At 42.6% G+C, this 24,901-nt stretch overlaps 1 protein-coding gene across 8 annotated transcripts in view; it reads right to left on the bottom strand.

The window, feature by feature from the left end:
* RALGAPA2 (Ral GTPase activating protein catalytic subunit alpha 2) overlaps nt 1-24,901 on the bottom strand; it is a 319,858-nt gene that overhangs the window by 19,123 nt on the left and 275,834 nt on the right. For all 8 annotated transcript variants that reach the window (XM_070485498.1, XM_070485497.1, XM_070485495.1 and 5 more), the window contains one exon: nt 1,668-1,789. In XM_070485498.1, the coding sequence (XP_070341599.1) occupies nt 1,668-1,789 (122 nt within the window). The remainder of the gene's footprint in view (nt 1-1,667; nt 1,790-24,901) is intronic.

Raw genomic sequence — 24,901 nt, 5'->3', positions numbered from 1 at the left:
CATGAACCTTAAGGATGTAACACTTGAGTTAAGGAATGCAAATAGTTAGTTACTATTTCATTTCTTTTAATTTTAAGAAACAAAAAGCTTTATCAAGAGTTTACAAAACACAAAACACTGCACTGAAAAATTAAGTTCCAATATCTCATGACTATGGGAAAAAGCTGAATGAGATCTTTAAAAAATTAGCTTTGCTACAGATCCTTCATGTTCTTTCACCTAAAAATTAGAAACGATTTAAACCTCTAGCCAGACTGGGTATGAAATCTTCATTTCCCTTGAAACTGATTTTTTTTTTTTCATTTTAGATAGAATGTTGGCAGAGTGTATAAAAGAATTCAATTCACAGCTGTTCTACTTTTTTAATGTAAGAAACATTAATCAAAGCTTTAAGTTATAAGCTTTTCTCATGTTGTTTAGTATTCCAGTTCAACAAAGATCAATAGAGGCCATCCCTGTGTTTCTTGACGCCTCACCAGGAAGCAGCGGCGTGATTATGTAAATCATGCAGCTCCACCTCGGCCAGCTTGCTTATCTCCCAGGCCTTCTGCCTGCTGCTCCTGGCTCCCTGTGCAAGTGCAAGCCTCTCCCTCTTATCTCCCAACAAAGCTCCGAGAGGCACCGACGGAAGCCAGCGATGTTAAACAATGATGCATGGCTGATTTTATTTGTAAGTGATTTATTTCACTGAATTTAATTTTTTTTCACTTTGTGTGTAAGATATTTGTTAACAAGTCAGAATAGGAGAAGTAAGGCGGTGTTTAGAGACAATTGACACAGGTTAGAAATCTATTAAGCTCTCTAGCAGTTGTGTCTACACTGGTGGAAGAAGGAAGCCCCTCATTGAGAATTTCAACATGCATTGACTAAATATCCCATTTACTCTCTGAAAGGCAATTAATCTCTAATTACATGCAGAAATTTACAAGCAATTCTATACTTTGAAAAAACCCCACAGCCATCATATAATCAGTTTAAGTGGCAGTACAAATTTTTTTTTTTCAAACTGGAAATATAAAAGGAGTAAAAACTAAAAACAAGGACATTCACGGAAATTTCTGAAATTTTCATTGGCATAATAAATGAAAATGATTGTAAGCTAGTTTCTAAACAGGTTCCACACCAGGTGCTGCTCTGGTCAGCGGCTTGTCCATGTGACACCGACCACCCCAGAGAGAGAACGTGCACGCTGCACTGCTGTAATGATGGCCCAGGGAACACCGTCCTTCCATTTCTCCTGCATTAATCCCTGACCCGCGTATCTCGGCAGCATAATCCCCATTTAGCATTAGTAGCAACGGCTTCGACTGTGAGGAACTCTTTTTTGATAAGTAAGCACTGATTCGGGCATCGCTTTTAAACAACATATTCCCAGCTCAGCAAGAAACCCACACTTCTGAATGAACCGGAGCACATTACCGAGAAAAAGTTCATTAACCTTGCTAGATTTGGAGGTTAACAGGATAGCTGAAGAAAAGAACTGAGTGAACGGCTCAGATGCAAAACAAATTAAAATGAATGTCATCATTCCTTTTGATATTCATTAGCTGATTCAGAGGGAGAATGCTCTTCTTAAATTTGCAAGCATTTATCTGTGAAAAACAGGTGTGCATCTGCTGCTCGAGTGCGTCTTAGGCGCGTGAGGGAAGAATAATATAGACACTCACCCGTTCCACCGAGGGAGGAGCTGGGAGAGGGAGAAAAGACTTGGGCTGCGAAATCCTCAAATGTCATTACTTCACGGTGGTTCTGAATTACTGCTTCAAGATACAGAGCTCGCTCTTCATAGCTGCAGTGATCGGTTAAGGAAAGACGGCACGAGCAGAATGACACCCATAACAATGACATAGTTCACTTTGTTTAAATAGTTAGGCAACTTTTACATTTGTGTGGGGAAAAAAGTACCTTGCAAGTCTGTTAACATCCTGCCAAAGAATGAAATATTAGTCAATAATTAATGATACAATTCTGATTTTGAGACTTAAACTTCTCTCAGACTTTAACTGCATCCAACACTAGTATCACTAAGAAATATCTACGCCAATAGTCACAGAAGTGCATCCAGATCATTAAGGTTGATCCAACACACAGAACAGAGATGCTGATTGTGACATTTCTTTTCAGTGACAACTGTGGGACGACTTTGGATCTTCCCTTCCTAGTTCAGAGGATAAATGTTCTTCTCAGTCTCCTGATAAAATGAATTGATAACTTCAAGCAAGAATTGGTGATAGGATGGCGCACATACTTTAAAAAAAATAAGACAAAGCACATCCCTGGGAAGAGGGAAGGCCAGGAAGGTATGCTCTGAAGGGGGACCAGAGCCTCAAGACAAGATAGGCTATGAGCGTTAGAAAATAAGAACCAATATGTGGGAGAATCTAGCAGAGAGTGTACAATGCAATAAAAAAAGACTATTGCCTTTTAATTAAAACTGCAGTCTGGAACACACGCATTCAAATGTGTAATCAAAAACCAGTCACCAATAAAACTTACAAGCGTAACACACTGAAGCAACTTTCCAGCTGTCTTAATAGGACCCCTGCGTGTGGCAGCCTTTCATATGGCAGAAAGCAAATCTTCCCCTTTTGTGTGTGGCTTCTGTTTCCTCAGAAGGTGAATCATGCACTTCCAATAACAGGATAACGTCAGAACAATTCAACAGCGGATGGAAGCACCGCACTTACAACTTTATGAATTAACACTTGGGGAAGTCGGCACTCCATCTCATTTTCCCCTTCCTCATTATCAACGCAAAAGTTAAAAATCATGCTAATTCCCCCAGGAATATAGGGAATGTGGATCACCATCGCTTTATTCTTTGCAGCTCCAGAAGAGTAAAAGTAATTCTAGCATTTCTCACTGTATTTTAAAACTATCTTTTCAAAATGGCCTACTTAAAAATTTAAGTTGGTGAAAATTATGTCCTTCCAATTAGCTTTCAATAAGCATGTGTTTTAAAACAGGAAAATGTTTTGCTCTCTTCTTTTGCCAACGTACGCACATGGATTTCTCCAGGCAGGCTCTTCTTCCTCCTTTACATTCAGAGAGAGGCATTCTGCCAGGAGGAGACCAGGGGTGTTCTAGGGCTGTCTGTCTAATTCAGCAGCCATGGGACACATGTGGCTATCTAAATTTAAATTAATTAAAATTAAAAAATAGAAATTCAGTTCTTCTGTCCCACTAGCTATATTTCAAGCACCCAACAGCCACATGTGGCTAGGGGTTACCGTCCTGGACTACACAGATACAGAACATGCCCATCGTGTGGAAAGAGCTATTGGACAGCACTATTTCAGAATTTCTCTTTAGGCTTGCTCTGTGGAACTTTAAAAAAGGAAAATGAGTTGGAAGATATCAAAAGTGGCCCCTCTGATGATTTACAATCTTTTATAGAGATGGTCACAACAGCCTAAGGCCTGGACAGCGTGAGCCTGAGCTGGCTTCTCAACTGCAGGCTGAACTCCTGGTGACTCGCCTTAACGAACAGACTGCCAAACTTCCTCAGCGAGAGGCATCCGCTCAGGCCCAATTCTAGAGGGACCCACTAATGCCATTCACGTCTCATTATGAACACGCTTATTCTGCACAGCACTTGGCTGTCGCCACGGCTCAGCCCTCCGTGCATGGCCCCAGCAAGCCGCTGGTCCGGGGAACAGCAGGACGTTAGGCCTGAGTGGCCGTCTGGCGAACAGGCACTCTGACACTAAGCTGGCACGTGCTGGCCCAGCAGGGGCCGAGCGAGGCGTGACAAATTACTCAAAGAGCTGAGCTAAACTTATGGCTGACAACCACCTGAGCCTTTGGACAGCCGTGGCCCGCTGTCAACGCTCAAGTCATGGCTCCCCCTTTCAGGCCACAGTCTGCTTGTGGGCCTGGGTGAGAGCAGGCGCGTCCCTCTAAAGACCTGTCATGCTCTGCCTAGAATCGTCCTGCTGTTTCCTGAAAGGCCCCACTGCGTCTAACACATCCACAAACAGTGCTCGGGACAATGGTGAACAAAACAGAAATGCGAATGCATTTTGCTAAATATGCCATGGAAGCCGTGTATCTGGAAGAGTGGCTGCTATGTTAATCACGTCACCATCAAACCCACACAGGGATGCGTGTATAATACCATGCAAACTGACCCCTGACAGCAGTCTGTCATCCTCATCATGGATGACACTATCTGGTTGTCATAAGCTTGTCCTTGTCAAGGCTGAGAGATGTGGGCTCCTAAGACCAAGTTCAGCACTAGAGTTATAGGGGGTAACATTAAGTTTTGAGATGCTCTGATTCAATGAATATTTATGATCTGACTCTAAATTAAGGCACTATGGGAGACAATGTAAAAAGGTGCTTTCAGGGGCTGGCCCCGTGTCCGAGTGGTTAAGTTCGTGCGCTCCGCTGCAGGCGGCCCAGTGTTTCGTTGGTTCGAATCCTGGTCGTGGACATGGCACCGCTCATCAAACCATGCTGAGGCAGCATCCCACATGCCACAACTAGAAGGACCCACAACAAAGAATATACAACTACGTACTGAGGGGCTTTGGGGAGAAAAAGCAAAAATAAAATCTTTAAAAAAAAAAAAAAAAAAAGGTGCTTCCAGAACAGAGTATTAGGGGAGGAAGTGTTTACTTTATAGAAGGCTCCTGATCTCACGATTCAAGCCCCCAACTGTCACACGAAGCACACACTGCCCCACGCTCAGGCTGGCCCTAAGCTGTAGCACTAAACTGGGTGTTGTCATTCAGACAAACATCCATTAGGGACTGGGGTGAGGCCAGGAGATCATCAAATGCATTATCACTCGTGGCCCAAGCCAGGGCGTATAAACACCAGGACAAAGAGAAAACAAACATCCCCCCAATTCTGGCAGTGTTTAGAAACAGCCAAGGAGCTCATGGGTGCCAAATACCATTTCCTTTAGTAGCTTTAAAAAACGTAGCTCTGGGATCTTAACTGAATTTATTAGTAGAACTACTGGCAAGGGCAATTCCAAGCAGTCTCATCTGACATTTTCTTACCTAACATCCTCAGGGTGTCAATGCTGGTTGCCTTCTATAAAAAAGGCATTTATAATTTCCACATCAAAACACTTAGAAGGTTCTTTTCCTCACACGTGAGACACGTTAAGATATGAACTGAATGCTGGAATGACGCCAGGCAGTGGACGGTCAGTGGCCTTTGACTGAACACAGGTAGCTAAAGAGGCACCTGGTCACAAGTCCAATACTCATTTCAATACTAGCCATTGCCTTTTTGTTCTCTCAGAAAGTCCACTAACAAATGTGAACCCTAATTCTTTTCTGAATTACTCTCTCATTAAAACCCACACACAGTAAAGTACTTTTTTAAAGAGCAATTTTCCCCTTGATTGTTCAACTCAGAGAACATTCACACTATTAACTAGAAACCCATCTTAGTTTCTGGATATTTCTGAGTTTCTTTAGTGACCCACTCTGTCTACATTTTCACACAAGGATTTATCAATTATCAACATGGCTCTACTGGAATAAAGAGGCCCTATGTCTTCGTTGGTTACATTTTATCAGAAACCTCCAAGAGAACTTTCCAAGACCATCAAGACACACTCTGCTGTGCTGCAAGAGCCTGAGAATCCAAACCCGACCCCGCAGCTTTATTCTGATTATTATGTGTCTTAATTTTCAGAAATGGTAGCAGCAGCATGACAGTCAGGAAGGAGCTTGCTTTTTGAAGGAAGACGGCCTAGGTTTGAAGTCCAGCTCTCTCCCCCACCAGCTGGGGGACTTGGGGCAAGCTATTCCAACCCCTCAGCCTTGGGTGTCCTATGTGTGAACTGGGCCGCTCACATCTGCTCTCATGGCTGCTGGGAGGATTAAATGGAATCATGTGATGAAGCATCGACCCAGGTTCCTGGACACAAGAAGCACGATAAAAGTGGTTTGCCTGCTCCCCCTACTCCCTTAACGTGGGCTTATGGGTTCCTCTTCCAGAAAGAACATAGTGGATAAGCTCAGGGGAATCCTGGGCTTTACGACAAGCAAGCCTCCTTTACACTAGACCCTCAGGAGCTGGGGGGAGTCCCATGGTCTCCACGTTACTGATCAGGAAACGGAAGCTCAGAGCTCCAGTGATTTTCTGGAGTCACAGTTACTCAGTGGTGCAATTGGGACTAGCATCCAGGTCTTCTAACCTTTACTGCTTTCAGCTAATATCTTGAATTCTAGAATACATGAGATTAAGTTCAAGATCTTGTGCAAGGTTGGGAGCTAAACTCCAAATGAGAATAAAGCAACTGACTTACATATGTGTGGGTAGAAAAATCAACCTGCAATTTAAACTTGAGTACACAGGTCTCAGCTGCATCTACACCCACAGACCATGCTGACTTCATAAATTCATAAAGATACCAATGACTTCATTTTAATTTCTTTTTACTTATTCAGGTTATATGTTTTTTGACTGTCATTTAGTACTGTCAACCTTCTATCTTGCAGTAACTTCTACCTTGGAATAACTCCATTTTTTTTTTAATCAAAGAAAAAAGGGATCTGTTTGAAAGTCTACATTGGCAGATTGTATTTTTTTCAACCCTTGAGACGCTTCTTGCCTGGACCTTCTCTAAATTTGCCAAGAGTGGACACCATACTCAAACCAACAAAGCAGCCTTAGAGGAGGCTGCCCCCTGATGTGAGCACGTGTGTGTCCTGTAGCAGTTTACACACCCCTTATTGCCGACACAAGCCAGCCCAGAGCTAGCCATTCTCGTGACTCCACAGACTACTTCCAACAGCAGTGACCTGCAAAGGAGGGAAGCTACGCTTCAGCACTACTAGGGGAACTTGGGCCAACCCATGCCCCTCTCGTAAGCTGTGGCGCTCCCAAGTTTTGCTGACATTGGTTGTTCTATCCCTTGAGTATATCAGGGTGGAGAAAAGAGAACCTCTGGCTATAGTTACCATGTACGACCATCTCATTTTAAACATCCTTCTATCAGCTTCCCGTGGCTGCTGTAAATGACCACAAACTGGGTGGCTTAAAACGACAGAAACTTCTCCTCTCACAGTTCTGAGAGGCCAATAACTTCAAGGTCAAACTGTCAGCAGGGCCTTGCTCCTTCCAGAGGCTCTAGGGAAGAATCGCTTCTTGCTTCTTCCAGTTCCATTTGGCTGTTTGCATTCTGAGCTTGTGGCTGCATCACTCCTACCCCTGTCTCCTTGGTTACACTGCCTCTTCCTCTTCTCTGTGTGTCTCTTATTAGGACACTTGCCATTGGATTTAGGGCCCACCTGAATGATCCAGGATGACTCCTCATCTCAAGATCCTTAACTTTACATTTGCAGAGACTCTTATTCAAATGAGTTAACAGTCTCAGGTTCTGGGACTAGGATGTGGATACGTATTTTTGGGGGCCACCATTTAGCCCACTACACTCCTTAAGGACACTGTATGAGTCAGGGTCATCCTCACATCACTCACACCACCCAGCTTCTATGTGCTTTACACAATATTTATTGAATGGATAAATGATTGCCTAGGATTTGTGCCCATTGCTCTGGGCTAAGATACAACTAGACATATTCTAGGCAAAGGCAGGTCATAAGGAGAGGTTAGAGAGTTTTCAAATTGAAGTAAAATTCTGCATAGATAAAAAACTAAGTGATACAAAACTTCTAGAGGAAAGTGTGTGGCAGATTCTTTACTATTCTGGGATGTAGAATGATTTATTAAATAGGAAACAAAAAACATGAACCATAAAGAAAACTGGTACATCTGGGCACATTAAAATTAAGAACGATGGTTCACCATAATACCTTAAAGATGGTAAAGCTGCAAGGCACAAAGTGGGAGAAGGCATCCACAACACATAACTGACAAAGGGTTGGTGTCTAGAATATATAAAGAACCCCTAAAAATCAATTGAAAAAACCCCAAACAATCTACTAGAAAAACGGGCAAAAGACATAAGCATTTCCAGAACATAAACTATGAATGGACATTAAGATGCTCAACATCATTAATAATCAGGGATTATTAGAGCCACAATGAGATACCATTTTATATACATCAGATTTGCAAAACAAAAAAATCTAATAATGTCAAACATCAGAGAAGACTGGGGCCCAGCAACTCTCCGAGCCTGCTAGCGGGAGGTAACTGCCCCAACCTCTTGGGAAGGCAATTTGATATTATCCAGGAAAGGGCAGATGTGCATACTCCGTGGGCCAGCAATTCCACACGTAAGAATGTTTATAATATTCTATAGACAACAGCAAAAAGAAAAAAAAGAGAGAGAAGTCATTTTTAACGTTTACTGACAAATATAGTTACACAGTGGAATACTACACAGCAGTGAAAATAAACTACCGGTATGTGTATAGTATGGATGAAACTTAAAACAATGTTCAATGAAAAAAAACAAGTCACTGAAGAACATGTACACTGAAACTCTATTTACATAAATTTTAAAAACAGGCAAAGTGAAAACACATTGCTTAGGGATACACACATATACAGTGAAACTATAATCAGCATTATCTCTGGGATGAGGGAGGAGGTGGCACATGGGAGGGTCTCAAATACATTTTTTGTGACATACGGAGGGGCAGTACAGGAACATCTTTTATTATTCTTTAGAATTTATGTTAATATTATATGTTTTCTAGTTTGTATAAAATATTTCATACATCTTTAAAAGTAAGCAATCTGGTGAGAATGGAATATAGCACTAATCAAATGGATCTTTTCTCACCCTTTGGAAGAACAGAAGGAGCTTCTTCAAGCCAAAGGTGGATATAAAAGGTATAAGTTTGGTTGTTAGAGATAATGATGACAGAAATGTCCATTTGATTCAGCCACAGAGAAAGCAGAAAAGGGGCAGTGCTATTTTTAGGGCCTTAGTTCCAGAAATACACCAAAATATTAGAGCTCAAAATTTTCAGAAAGTCATGGAGCACTTTGACAGATGGGGATTTTAAGAGTTTAAGTCAAACATGGACACAAATGCCATTCATGGGGGGTACTGCTCCAGAAAAAAATAGGTTTTCTACAAGAATACTTTTGCTAGAATTACCATGCACTAAGAATGACAAAATGGACTGAACTAGAGAATGGTCAAAATGCTACATATATACATGGGCCTATGTGTATGATTTCTATACACTATCCTACTCTGCTCAGAAAACTTGATCTTAAGTGACTTTGCCATTTTCCAAAAGCAAGTGCAGCTTCACTCAAGTGTTCATCCATTCAGGACCATTGCTGAGTGCCTATCTGTGCTTGGTGATGGGCATGCACCTGGGAAACAAGACAGATGCTGCCCCACCCTCGTCAAGCCTGCATTCTAGCAGGGACAAGTCCAAAGAATAAAGCGAACTATCCTTACCTTAGTGTCAGGTAGGAAAGAGGGGACAAGAAGAGCAGGGAAGTCTCTGAAGGGGTGGCAGGGAAGGGGTTAATCAAGAGAGGGTGAGGATAGGGAGTAGTAAGAGCATTTCAGGCACAGAGACATCTAAGCTGGAAGGAACTTGGGCTGTTTCAGGAGGTGAAAGAAGACAGGGTGGCAAGAGAGGGCAGGAGGTGCAGGAGCTGGTGCTGGTTCATGGGAGGCCTGGGGGTCTGAGGCAAGGGAGCAATACGATGTCACTTAGGTTTGCAGATTGCCCTTAGAAGGTCTGCCACCACTAAGCAGAGTCCAGAGTGCCCTCGAGCTTTGAAGACGCCAGTGCTGACTTGCATCTCTATGTTCAATAAATGGACTTGTCCAAACATCTCAATATTTTATACTTATTCTTACCTATTTTCAGAAGCAAATGACACATATATTTTGGGCAAGTGGAAAAGGTAAGAAGGTTACCTGCAGGTGTCAAATGACCAGAACCTCTGAGAGTGGTCAACAGAGAGAAAGGCTGGCTGAGTGACACACCCGACTTGGAGGGAAGAGGAAATGGAGCAGATGCCGGGGTGGAAGCAGCCCCCTCTAGGTGAGGCAGAGAACAAAGCATTACAGATGAGAGGCTGGGTGCATTCCTCACACAAGGACACACACTGGGCTCACAGAAATCTGGTGAAAATGAGATTACATAAGACAGCCATGGACTGAGGAATGCTCCCTGAATCACATGCTTGAAGTACATCCACAGATATATTTTAAACCCAGTAAAAAGATGAGTCAACAGTGGCAGAGAATCTGAGCTCAGAGAAGGAAGGGCTAAGACCATTTTGCAAAAATAGGAAATTAATGAGCTGATTTCTTCTGTTAGTCCCACTACCAGTAGTTTTTGGAATACAGGATGCAGAGGATGATAATAATACATTTTCACTTCTTGGGCAATGTTTTGAACAGTGATCAAAGGATAAAGCTTTAAAATGCTTACTGGTCTTAGAAATGACACCAAGAGCACAAGTAACCAAAGAAAACATAGGAAAATGAGACTTCATCAAAATAAAAATTTTTTGCGTTTCAAAAGACTCTATCAAGAAAGTGAAGAGATAACCCATAGAATGAGGGAAAATATTTGAAAATCATTTATCTGATAAGAGTCTCATATCCAGAATATATAAAGAACTCTCATAACTCAATAATAAAAAGACAACCCAATTGAAAAATTGGCAAATGATCTGAATAGACATTTCTCCAAACAAGATATACACATGACCAACAAGCACATGAAAAGATGCGCAATATCATTAGTGATTAGGGAAGTGAAATCAAAACCACAATGAGATACTACTTCAGACCTACTAGGATGGTTATAATCAAAAGGACAAGGATGAACAAGTATTGATGAGAATGTGGAGAAATTGGAATTGTCATACTCTGCTGGTGGGAATGTAAAATGGTGCAGCCACTACGGAAAATAGTTTGACAGTTCCTCAAAAAGTTAAACATATGATCCAGAGAATCTATTCCTAGGTATATACCAAAGAGAACTGAAAATGTACGTTCACACAAAAACTTGTACACAAAAGTTTATAGCAGCATTATTCATAATAGGCAAAAAGTGAAAACAACCCAAATGTCCATAAACTGCTGGATAAACAAAATGTGGCATAGGCATACAATGGAATATTATTCAGCCTTAAAAAGGAATGAGATACTGCACATGTTACAACATGGATGAACCTTGAAAACACTATGCTAAATGAAAGAAGTCAGATACAAAAGACCACATATTGTGATTCCATTAATATAAATGTCCAGAATAATAAAATTCATGGAAACAGGAAAGAAATTAGTGATTATCAGGGGCTGGAGGAAGATGGGGAATGAGGACTGACTACTAATGGTATGGGGTTTCTTTTCTGGGTGATGAAAATGTTCTGGAATTGGATGTTGGTAATGGTTGCATAAGCTGGTAAATATATTAAAAACCATTACATTAGACAATTTAAAAGGTTGAATTTTATGGTATGTGAATTATATCTCAATGAAAAACTGTTCCCTCAAATGCCTATTGGTATGCAGTACACACGATGTATTGTGGGGATGGTCTTCTCATAAAAAGGTCCTCACTGACCACACTCTGGAACAGATGGAAAGGCGGTCTGGCAGAGGATAAAGCCCTCTGAGCACTATTGCTGGATCATTTATTCATAGAAGACAGCTGAAGAGGAGCATACCATGTGCCAGGGACTATGCTAGGAGCTGAAGGGAGCAAGATGAAAAAGAGATAGTGTTGTCCCTCACAGCTTTCACAACTTACATGGAAAGACAGACACAAAGCTATCACATGCAAACTGGTAAGTACCCCATGCACCAAATGGACCCAGAGGGTGGCATGTTTCCCTGTGGGTGGGGAGTGGTCTAGGTCAGGGTGCTAAGGGCCTATTACACAGGAGAAGCAACAAGAGTCCCTGGGAATCACTGAAGGTTTTTAAACAGATGAACAGTAAGATCTGACCTGTACTTGAGAGATAATGGTGGGGGAGGGCCTGTGTAGGAGAGCCTAGAAAAGAGAGACAGTGGAGGAAGAGAAACTAGTCAGAGAGAGTGAGGTGACATGGGCCTCAAGACAGCAGTGATGGAGGGAAGGAAGGGGAAGCGTCTGATTGTAGGGTTGCTCTGCAGGCAGACCCAGCTGGGCATGGGGGTGCTCACTCTTGGTGAGAAAGAGGGATAAGTCAGGACAAAACTGTGGGAACCAGGGCTTAGGTGACCAGGCAAACGGTGCAGATGCTGATGTAGAGGGACTTGAGGAGGGAAGGCAGGGCTGAGTCGAGTCTGGAGGACCTAAAGGGGTATCCAGGAAGAAATTTTGGGAGGTGATGACTGTGTTTCAGCAGAGGCCTGGGCTGGAGATCAAGAGCTGTGAGTCATGGGTTTGGAGATGATCTTGGAGGAAAAACAGGGAGAATGCAACACTGGGAACTCCTTCCTGCCCACTTCACAGGGGCACAGAAGTAAACGCACAGGACAGGGACATGGAGGCGGCATCCGGGGAGAGCCATCACAGAACCCTGGGAGAAGGGTTTCTGGAAGGAGGAGACTCTGCCAGATGCCCTTCCATTTCCTTAACATCTTTCCTGGTACCTGCCAACCGGAGGGATATGCCATAGGTGGGCTGGGTTGGCATTTAACAATCCTACATAAGTGGATGGAATTCCATAATAATCAAGACAGGAACAGACGCCAGTTACAGCCTGAAGCCACACATGATTTTTACAAAGATTTTGTTTGTCTTTCGGTATAATGCAAATTTAAATTCTAGGACTGTTTAAGACCCCAGATAAATGAATCATTCAAAGTAAATGTCACAACCTGGTAATGGATAAAGAGGATGACTTTACTGAACAACGTAACCAAATAAAATGGATGTTTTGGAAAAGGAAATTAAACACATGGAGGTATGAGATATTAGATTAGGTTCCAAACCCTAATGATACACTCCTAGAGAGGAAAACAGTCCACTACTGCTAAGAAAGAAGAAAATACCATATAACCAAGTTTAAGAGGAATTCTGAGGAAATGATAAGAGCAAATGGAAATGGGAAAAAACAGATTTTCTTCAAGCTATTAAATTACAGACTTTTGGAGAAGGTCTGCTCTCATATTCCCATGTCCTTCCGGTATAAAGAACAGAAGGTCTCCCTCTCAGAATCGGAGATGCTCCAAGGGTGCAATGGATTTGATCTATATTTTTATTAGAAACGTTCAAATCAGCTCCTCCTAGGGGGACTGATTTGTGAAGGAGTACACCCATGATTACAGCATTTTCCATTCCCGTCTTCTCCTAGTGCACCTCACCTTCTATAAATCAGCAAGTGAGAAAGGGCTCCACTGTCACTCCAAGTCTCACATCAGCAAAAACATAAGTGACAAGAAAATCAGCCATTTGGCCTATTTCACATCCAGAGGATGCACTGTCAAATGAGTGAGCAAAGATTCCAAGGCTGCTTCGCTGATGAAAATGAACCAAGAGAGGACAAATCAATACAAACAATGGAAAGCCCGACAGCTCTGCCCTGCTTGTGCCCATAACGTGATTTCTGGGGGAAGGGAGTCACTGTCACTCGAACTGTTTCTCTCACAGATTTTCATTCATCCTAAAGATATGGTAGGTTAAAAGAGCTAAAAAATGTGCTCTCAACCTTAGCTATAGGAATGGCTATTGCTGACATTTCATTGTCATTTAATATCCATGAAGTTACAACTAACTGTAGAATAATAAGAAATACAGAACTGGCTCTAAAGGTCTTGAATCCTCTTTGTGGCAAGGTATAAAAAGGGTAGACAATTAAATAGCAGTACACATGGATTTTAAACTCTAACTTTATCATCACTGACTGTAAGAGAAAAGATATTACTACACACATTACAGATATTGTTTAGAGCAATGTGATTTGAACCGAATCATCCAATATTTCCTCTTTAGCCACTCTCATTTTGGAGGTGAAAGCCCATTCCATTGACCTACGGGTCAGTTTATATCCAGGTTGATTCTAAAAATAAAATAGATTCATGATGATTATGATAGATAACAACAGAACAAAATTGACAAGGACAAAAACATCTTCTGTGGCAGATCTTCTGGTTATCACACTCTTGAAATATTCTCAACTGTTGCCCATCAACAACCCACTGGACCCAGACGAAGATGGACTGGGCTCAGAGACGGCAGAATTAAGTTTTTGTGGTCCAGGGTATTTGCACCAAGCTCTGTATAGATTTTCTTTATTTTTCGCTTCTGAAAACAATTCTGGGGAAATATTCCTTATGATGTTTATAAGTTTAAGCTATATTTGTTTTTTCTTCTGCACATTTAAAAACAACAAACATCAATTTATCTAAAAACAAAATAATATTTCTATAAAATAATAATGGCTTAATGGTGTCTGAGTTTTCCAGGAAGATACTTGTATTTACACCAAATTATCAGATGACAAGAAGAAACTCTGAGAAAAGTTAGGGGTTTACCAAATGCAAGTGACCTAGAAACCGAGGAAAGCAGCTTGTGTGAAGGGGTCGAAGTGGCCTATTCAGACTCTGGTCTAGTGGGTGAAATAGGGTATCAGAGCACACCTGGGGTGACAACTGCCACTGCTGACCCACACTTGAAACTCAATACCCCCACAGACTTCTCAGATCAAAAAAATATGGCCACAGTTATAGAAACCTAACTGGAAATTTGGGGGAATTCTAATAATACAAAGCTCCTCCATGCTCAGAAGTAGCAAGACTATGTTTGCCACTTAATATTAAAGCACTGATTTCTGGTGATTAAAAACAGTGTGTGATGCAAACGGCTCACTGGGGCGGAAGCCACACTAAGTGGACACACGGGTTGAGATGTCATGCTGAGCGGCCCAAGGTGGGGACGAGCACAGATCAACACTCTGAAGAGCTGTTCCTCTGTAGGCATGGCCAGGCCTGTCAACAGGTACGGGCCCTGTGCAAACCCCAGATGGTCAGATGACCATGGAGAACACTGGTTTCATTAAAGTTGTGACTATGAAAGTGGTTTTAGGTAGCTGGAGGGCAAAAAGCACCTCTTTTACTCCTTCTACACTTGTTTTAGCATTTGAGTGTTAGGTAAAAAAAAAAAAATAATGATTAGGAAGTATATAAAAGTTATTTAAACAATGTAGTGGAAGATTTTTATGTTTTGCTTTCAATTTCACAAAAAGTCCCAGGGGCTGCTGGAATGACTTTGATTTCATAGGAGACTTCACTGTGTGGTCCTACAACCCTCTGCTAATCTTAGTTCTAGGCTGTGCAAAGACAAATACACACACATATAGTTCTGTGTCTGGATGAAGGATTAGCTGCTTGAGTGGACTAGGAGATGTTCTTGCAGTGCCTTCCAACGAAAGGAGTAGAGAGACAACCTGTTTCCTAATGAAGTGCCAGCTGAAGTGCACTGAGCCAAGGACCACGCAAGGGGATCAGGCGTTCCTGTGCCACTCCTGCTTCCTAGGGAGGAAGGGAAACTCCCTGTAATGAAACCAGAGGAGGCCTTAGGGAACAGTCTAGGGTGAGGTTCAGGCACAGCCACTGCATATTCTCAGAGACAATGGGCAACATGCGCGGTACAGGACGCCCTTTTATGAATGTGCTCCAAAGGGAAAAGTTGTCCTGGCAGCCTTTCGGGTGAGGTGTCTCTTTGTGGCATATGAATCAAACTGCATCACGAGTGCAAGCTTGCCCCAGGCAAGAGGCACCTCCGCTGATGAGGCGTCAATCACAGGTTATATTTACATAGTGATACCAACTAAAATGATCGAGTGCTTTCCGGGGCCCAAGCACTGTGCTAGGTGTTTTATAGGCTGTATGTCATTTAATCCTCACAACCACATCGTATGGTTTGTATGATTATCACCTTTTCATTAGAGGAGGAACCTGAAGAGCAGAGAGCAGAGGTGTTTTGCTCCAGGCCTCTAGGATGGTCAATGCCAGGGCCTGGACTCAAAGCCCAGCAGTCTGACTTTAGAGCCCTGCTCTCAGCCCAGCCCTGCCCCTTGACATCGGAATTCTCCCCTGAAGAGGAAAGATCGGGGGAGCCACAACTAACAGAAAACCCAGCTCCATCCACTCACTGGTGTTTTTATGGAAACCTGAAGGAAGAAATGGAAGTTCTTCTCCCACTCCCTCCAAGTCAGACTGTATTACCTAACAACTTCAGGAGAAAGAAAACTTACTGTGTTTCAAAAAGACTTCTTGGGGCTGTCCCGTGGCCAAGTGGTTAAGTTCGCGGGCTCGGCTTCGGTGGCCCAGGGTTTCACCAGTTCGAATCCTGGGTACAGACATGGCACTGCTCATCAGGCCATGCCGAGGTGGCGTCCCACATGCCACAACCAGGACTCAACTGAAAATACACAACAATGTACTGGGGGGCTTTGGGGAGAAAAAGGAAAAATAAAACCTTTAAAAAAAAAAAAGACTTCTCCTCCTGCCAATTAAGTCAGTCTCAATGCTTGGATCTCAGGTAAGCACTTCTGGCCATCACGTGTCTGTGAGAGAAATTCCTGCAGGTTAGAGCAGGGATGAGGTGACTCACTCAATCCCACTGGCGTTCGCAGGGTGGGCCTTCTGCAGCATGGGCACACCACGTCCTTCCATCCTTGCACTTATCAATGCAGACATCTCTTTCCCTCTGTCACTGTTCCTTAAGTAAAATGCCCCCCTCCAGGCTCACCCACATGCTGTCCCCATCCCCCCACGGCCTGGCACCTGGTATTTGATGGTGAACAGCATGGGGTGGCCATGTGCATCCTTTGTGTCCTCTTGCTTTTGGTGTTGTTTCCATTTACCTGCTGCAGTATCCTCCACGGCTTTCAACCTGATACTGGACAGTGTCATGCCAATGACCCCATAGGCGTCAGTTACAGGAAACCAATTTTCACCATGAGCTATGGCTACAGCTGGCTCAGGGTGAATTGTGGGAGGAAGAAGATTTGTTTTGTCTTCTTTAGTGCTTGGAGAACACACGTCATCAGGTGCAGGGTGGATATTTAGTCCCATTTGAGTCTGATATTTGTACAACAGATTTAGCATCTATACTACATTTCAGTAGGTACCTTTAGGTATCTAGAAATATATATATATATATATTTTTTCTTTTGAGGAAGACTAGCCCTGAGCTAACATCTGCTGCCAATCCTCCTGTTTTTGCTGAGGAAGACTGGCCCTGAACTAACATCTGTGCCCATCTTCCTCTACATTATATATGGGACACCTACCACAGCATGGCTCGACAAGCGGTACGTAGGTCCACACCTGGGATCCAAACCATCAAACCCCAGGCTGCCAAAGTGGAACGTGCAAACTTAACTGCTGCGCCACCGGCCCAGCCCTCTAGAAATTTTCCATTTTAAAAATTAAGAGTAATGCAGAAGGAAATCAAGAAACAAGGCTGATCCGGTGGGAACACAGATCAGAATTAGAAATTCTCTCAAGATACCACACACTTCACAGTGACAATGTACAGATAAAAAAGTGATGAGTGTTTACATTGTGATTTTATATGTCTTTATATTCTGGGATTATTCTACTTTACATTTTAAATGAAAACTACCTGCTTTTATATTTTATATGCAAAATTCTGTGTCAGAGATCCCATTCATTCTGACTAAAATATATTTGTCACATTACAAACAGACACAACCCTGAATGCTGTTAAAGATAAAATTCCCAAATCACACAATTCTCTGGGACTTTCCACATTTGAGCCTTATAGAGTCACTCAATATCATCTTCATGACTAAAAATATAACTGCGGTATTACTTAAAATTATAATCAAATCATTCTCTTGCAAATTAAGACACTTACTCTTGGAAAAATAGCCAAATTGAATTAGGTGTGTCTTTTCTTGACAGATCAAAAGCAGCTCCATTGAATCAGCAGTTTTATATTAATGACATGAGACATGGCCCAGATGAGGAAAATGACCTTTGAAGCCATTTTGTATTTTATTTAAAGGCAGTTGGAGATGTTTCTCACAAATCAAATATGAAGCAGAATTGTATCACAGGTCTCCAGCCCAGAAGGCTAGATTTGATCCCCAAGAGGTAGCCCATCCACACCAGAGACCCTAGGTTCTTCCTTCAATTCATTATTTCCTCCTATTATTGTGCCTGCTACTCACCCATCCATCCATCCATCCACCCACCCTTCCAATCATCCATCCATCCATTTATCTATTCATCAACACACCCTTCCTTTGTGTCCTCCATCCATCCATCCATCCATCCATCCAACCATCTATCCATCCATTCATCCTTCCTTCCTTTCATCCACTCATCCATCCATCCACCCATCCATCTATTGATCCTTCCTTCCTCCATCCATCCAACCTTCCTTCCTTCCATCCATCCAACTGATATCTCCTGAGTGCCTCCTATGTATCCATTATTCTTCCTTCAGATATAAGAAAAGTACTTCCTTCTTCTTAACTCTGTTCTAAGTCTTGGTTTCTACAATTCTTAACCATCACGCTGAGTGTTACAGTGTTTTGGCAGGATTCTAAAACACATCATGGTGAGGTGACAGTATAATTAGCCTGAGTTCTATTAGGGCAATATCTCACTTAGAATAAAAGACAATCTTTATGAAATAAGTAAGAACAACCTACCCAGTGTTCGCATAATGCTCTGCCCTTTCATAGCCATGAACCCATTGGATCCTCCTGCAAACCTCAAACCACAGATGATAAAGCAGAACAGGGAGCAGAAATGATCCTTCTGAGAGCACCCAGCTAGTAATGAGCAGGGCGTGAACTCAAGTCCATGCCAATTTGTTCCAAATGCTGGCCCCTTCTACTCTCTTATACTGTCTCAGTTTAATTTGAATATTATTTTATTTAGGAGTTTGTAATGTTCATGCTAAGTTAACTCATAAATCCTGTTGTTTGGTGCTGAGAGGAAGGATGAGAATAGACAAATTAGATCCTTTTCTCTCGCTCCAGAACCAAGAGGAGTGTAAAATAAATTGGCAATTTTTATAGTTAATATGGCATAAATGGTGACTTCCTAGCTGAATTATTATATGTATGATTGACATAAGAAGCCAGAATTTAGAGTAATAAACTATATTAACTCAATGCTTTCATTTATGCAACAGAGATTGGGAAATCTAAATGAGCCCATTTAAGCAAAATTGATCTTACTGTGCTTATTTCTGGTCACTTTTGAAGATAACCAGTATAGAATTCTAAAGTTTTACTAATTAACTATTGAGAATGGACATTTTTGATGAGAGATTGATTTAGCATCATCAGATATGGATTTTGAAGTTATAACATGCTTCAGCACTGGAGAACAACAGAGCTTCGCAATGTAAGATCCATTTGGCTTTTGTTCCACCATCAAAACACTGAGAGGCAATAAGAATAGATTGTTAATCTCCAACTGCTATCTTCAAGGGTAATAAAGCATCTGGCAAATCCCTATTTTTAATTATGGGCCACTTACTGTCATTAAAAAACACCAACGAGGGTAAAATCATCTGTGCAATGACTGAGCAAAAGAGGGACTAGAAACACAGGCCTCACATTCCACATGTCGTTGTGGATGGCACGGTCTAAGTCAAGCCTGAGTTCAGATGCAGGCTCCTCTGGGTCTGGTCCACGTGGCCGTAGGCAACTAGCTTGCCTAGCAGAACCCTGGCTGCTCATCTGGGAAGCGGATTCAGAGCTCATCTGAGGGACCGCGGTGCAGTGAGGAGGGATGATGCCATATGTGTGCTGAGCACGGGGCCAGCAGAGTGCCTGTTCGTGGCCGGGGCAGTGGCTATTGGATCTTGTAGCATGTCACTGTCAGAATTCAGCATGAGAGCAAGCCTTTTTTTCCCCTTGATGATCCTACCATTATAGAATAAAATATCTGGGTCATTTTCTACAGATATGGTCCGAGAATGTGATTGTCTTGTTGACTCTGTCCATGAGCGACTACCAGGGCTCTTTTGGTGATTATAATTAGCTGTGTGGTGTCACAAGCCAGGTGATCATCATGGGACAAAAACTGGGGGAAAGGTCAAAAGTTGCCAATCTGTGGTTCCCCTGAGCTTTGTGACAATACTAATCTTATTAAAAGTGAGCAATGTCACCTAATGAGCTTTTATTTTTGAGCTTTTTGGAGGACAAAATTAAAGGTACCTACCTTGACTCTTTATCACTTAGTAATGCCACCCAATTCCCTTGATTAAGAAAGAATTTAAAATAAAGGCCACAGCATTTCCTTAGAAAACTGTTATGTAAAGTTAATGATTTAAGGGACACCAAGTTTTTGTTGTTGTTAGTGCTGTTGAATTGATTCCAACTCCTAGGACCCTGCGTACAGCAGAGTGGAACCCCGCCCTGTCTTTTTGTGCCATCCTCTCACCTTCTGGTACTATATCAGACAACGTTCTGCTGCCATTCACAGGGTTTTCACGGTCAATTTTTTCAGAAGTGGGTGACCAGGTCCTTCTTCCCAGTCTGTGTTAGGCTGGAAACTCCACTGAAACCTGTCCACCATGGGTGACCGTGCTGGTATTTGAAATCCCATTTACATACCTTTCAGCATCACAGCTGCATGCAGCCACCACAGTAAGACAAGCGACAGACAAGTGGTGTAGTTCCCTGACCAGGATATGAACCCGGGCCACGGTGGTGAGAGCGCCAAATCTTAATGACTAGACCACCAGGCTGGCTAAAGGACACTAAATAGCAGACTAATTCAACATTGGGAAAATAGATTCCACCACTTTACATGTACACGAGAAAGCAAAGAATTATTTACTTACTTAGAACGATTTATTTTGAAAGAACAAATTCTGATCTCTCTCCAAATAGCCTTCTCTCTGGGTTTTTTGTTTTTTAACTTTTTAATCAAATGCAAGCTCACTAAATTATATCTGAGGGACAAGACTAGGAAATAGGGGTCACCTCCTTACTGTAAAGGCTGTGGTACAAGAAGCTGAGAACTCTCTCAGCTCCCGCTGAGGCAAGAGGAGGGCAGAGCAGTGTCTCTTCTGGGACAGGAGAAAAGAGATGTGGCATGACACCACTTTTAGCAAAGAGAAGGGCTGATGGCAGAATTGTTGACAGGCTGCCCTGGAGTCCCAGTGTGGTGAAATGCGGGGCTTTTTCTCTTCATGTGGGAAGGAATGAGGGGACTCGATGCGGCGACAGGTCTCCAGACCTCCCCAGAGGCAGGAGTGGCATTGCAGCCCCTCTCCAGGGGCTGCTCTGGATTGAACTCACATGGACAAGAATCAAGATTAAGTCTGTGGGCAGAATTAGTAAAAGTGTTTGGAGATTTCTTGCTCCAAATTCTGTTGAAATGAATAATCCCAGAAATACTACAGCTGCTGAAGTCTGAAAATGGGGTGAATTACGTATTCAGTTGAATCATACAAAACAACAGATTTTTACACTAAAAGAATCACAATTTCATGTGGGTACCTAATTCAGAGAGTCACTGATCAGTCTGGAAGGCCCCTGAGGCCCAGACATTTCCCCTGAGCTGGCCTGGGCCACAACCCTACTTGTGGATACTTCTCCTTCTCTCTCAGGCCACAGGTCACGTGCTCATCAGGGAAGTAGGTGGCCTCCAGTGTGCAGTGCGCTCAGAACCCTTCAAACAAACCCCACAAAGGAACCATGGAGCTCCTGAAATCCTTAGTGCCTCCAGGTCCCACCAAATCAATTCAAGACCTCTACAGATGAGTTTGCATGAGTTTTCTCAACAGATCTCAGTCTATTTGTCAATACCATCCCTACTAAGCCAAACAATTTAATAAGATAGATCTTTCTTTGCTTTCCAATGCAGTTCCTAACAGGAAGGAAGAATGAAGTGATGGCTGAGAGAGAAGGTGTACTTAAGTGCTGTGGCAATAAATGAGTAACAAGGCAGAGCGTCCCCACCAGGCAGCCAGCACCTGGCCCAGGCCAGTGCACAGAGGTCTAGAAACAGAGGTATGGTAGCTGAGAGCAGCTGCCTACTTCCCCCAGGGAGGCAAACAGTGGGATGGCTCTCAAAGGTTACAATGGGTGGACACCGTTGACTCTGCTGCCATAAAACTAGAGGCAGAAGGGTCATTTAAATAGAAGGACTAAAGACCTGGCCTTGCCAGGGTGTCGAGTTCTAGGGAAGCAGATGCGCCCTGCTGAGCCTGAGGCTCCTGTGAGGGAAAGAGCAGAGTTATTGTCTTGATAGCCATGCCCGAACCTAGTCCCTGTCACAATCCTGTGGCCTCTCAGTCTGAGCGAGGAGCTTGGCAGGGCCCTGCCGCATGTCAGAGAGACCAAGCTCCAGGATAACTGAGGGGATGCTCAGAGTTCTGAGTGCTACCTGCAGAACCTTGGCCAAGTTCCCCACCCTTCCTGAGACCCATGGCCTCCTCTATAAAATAGGCATATTACAGAATGCATCTGTTAATATATGTGTAGTATACAATATGGATAATGTAATGTTAGCTAAATAAATGTTGGTTATTACCATTAATTTAAATAGATGTTTACCTTTTGTAAATGGGGAAATTAAGTCAGACGTGTGACCACAAACTACCCTGAATGTCCTGAAAACCTGGTGACTTAGGACACTCCTGCCTCCACTTCCTCTCACATGCCACATCCCATTTGGTAGAAAATCCAAATCTATCCAGAACCCAACCACGTGTCACCACTGCACACCACCCCTGGGCCAAGCCATCATGATCTCTTCCCTGGATTATGGCTACAGCCCCTTACCTGGTCTGCCAGCCTCTATGTACCAAGCAGAGTCTTCATGGTATGGTGTCCCTCTAATGGCATCCATCTCACAGTAAAAGCAAAGTCCTTAGAGCAGCCAGCGAGGCCCTTCCCAACCATGCCCCCACCATAATCATCTCAGACTGACCTCAGTCCCCCTCTGGCATTCCAGGTACACTCTGGAGCCTTCTTTGTGTCCTCTGCCTGGAATGTTCTCCCAAGATCCCTCCCTCACCTCCTTCAGCTCTTTGCTCAGATGATGCCTTCTTGGGAGGCAACCAGTCCCTTTGCTCTTCTCTATACTCACCGTACTCTAACATGCGCTGCATCTTAATGATTCACCTTGTTTGCTGTCTGTCTCCCTGACTAGAATGGAAGCTCTGTGAGGCAGACACTGTGGTCTGTCTTGATCAGACTCTGCCCTAGAACCCATAACAATGGGCCTCCTTACCTACAGGCATCAGTATAATTCCTTGCATGGCTGGCTGGCTAGAGGAATGCTTCAGTGAGTGACTGGCTTTTTATCCCAGTTAAGAGCATCCAATTGAGGCCAGAGTGAGGGGAATCCTGACTGTGGTTCTTGTGAATTCTCCAAAGAGTGGTTCTTAATCCGGGTCTACGGACCCCAGAGGTCTCTTTTGGGTGATGATCAGAATTCAAGGGGTCCGTGAACTTGGATGACACAAACTACATCTTTTTTCACTATCTTCTAACTGAAATTAAGCCTTTCTTTCCATTATGAATATGAACAATGAACCATAGTGGCAATCCCTGTGGCTGTATCGCCAGCAGAAATCACAGATATTTTCACATCACATTATGTTGTTGCTGATGTCTCAAAATATCAGTTTTGCTCATCACTGCTTCAAAATTACAGAAGTTATAACACCCACCACTACAGCTTAGTATTTAACGTATGAATAAAGATATTCATATATTACTACATCTGTGCTTGATTTAAAAAGTATTTTACTGTAAATGATTTACTTTGTAATCCTATGTGTTTTATTTTCTCATTTATAAACATACTGAGAAGGGCAGGAGGTCCACAGCACAAAGACGGTTCAGAGACCCCGGCAGTGGGACCGCCTTTAATGGTCCTGTCGAGTTCTAGCGTAAGCTCAAGGTCAAACCTCAGAGGCAGTGATAAGGGTGACAGCCTCCAGGGACCACTAACAGTGTGGTTTGTGCTGCACACACGCTAACCGTTGAATCCATCCAACCTCTCTATCACCGGCACTGCCTTCAGCCCATCTTATAGATGGGAAACAGCCACGGAGTGGTGGGCAATGCTGATGCCCAACTAGGAGCAGGATTCAAATCTAGGTTTCTAGCTCAAATGCCAAGACAGCATCAAGGAGGGGTTGCCAATAAGACTCTCCAGTTTGAGCAAACCAAAATAGAATTCTAAGCTAGAAGACTAAAGGTTAAAAATATATATATAAATATATAATTTATAATTTCTATAAATTATATATATAAATATAAATTAAATATATATATAAATTATATACATAATTTAATATAAATATATAATATATGTACTTTTATATATATAAATTTTATATATATTTCTTTTTTCCAACAACTAAATTTATATATATTTACTTTGTCCTTGCAGAGTACTTATGCAAAATGGAGTCTGAAAAATAAATCCTTTAGGAAACAAAGGCATGACATGGAGTCATTCTCCACGGGAAAAAACCCACTGTGTGAGAAAGAGGAAGGAAACTCCATTTATGAAGCCCCTGTCTGTGGCAGACCTTGCTGCAGTAACAGCTTTTCACGTACCATTGTGTTTACCATTCCTTTTCACAGATGTGGAAACTGAGGCTAAGAGACATGACCCAGCTTGGCTCAAGTCAGTCTCCCAATTTATAACTAAGTGGCCCAACTGCTATTTGATAATATACTGAGAAACACTGCCGACCTAACACTCGTCCTTCTAAGCAATCCTGGTAACTCTATTCACAGTTAGGTACCACTGGACAGACTAAATACCCAAGTGGAAACATTTTTCTCATTTCTATTTTCTAATGATAGATACTGACTGGGGGCGGGGGGTGGCAGGGAGGATGGGATTAACCAACAGAAAAGCTACAGGCAACAGTTAAGCTCCCTCTGAATCAAAAGCCACATGCACAGCTTCAGAGCAATACAAAAAACAGGTAATTTAATTTCATAAAAGGATCTTTCTACAGTTTGTTTTTTCCATCCCAGCCTATTGAAATGTACACACCACAAGTACAAAGTACAAGGTACTGTT

This window comes from Equus asinus, chromosome 15 (assembly GCF_041296235.1).
Source record: "Equus asinus isolate D_3611 breed Donkey chromosome 15, EquAss-T2T_v2, whole genome shotgun sequence".
NCBI lineage: Eukaryota > Metazoa > Chordata > Mammalia > Perissodactyla > Equidae > Equus > Equus asinus.
This window is presented reverse-complemented; position numbering and strand designations above follow the sequence as displayed.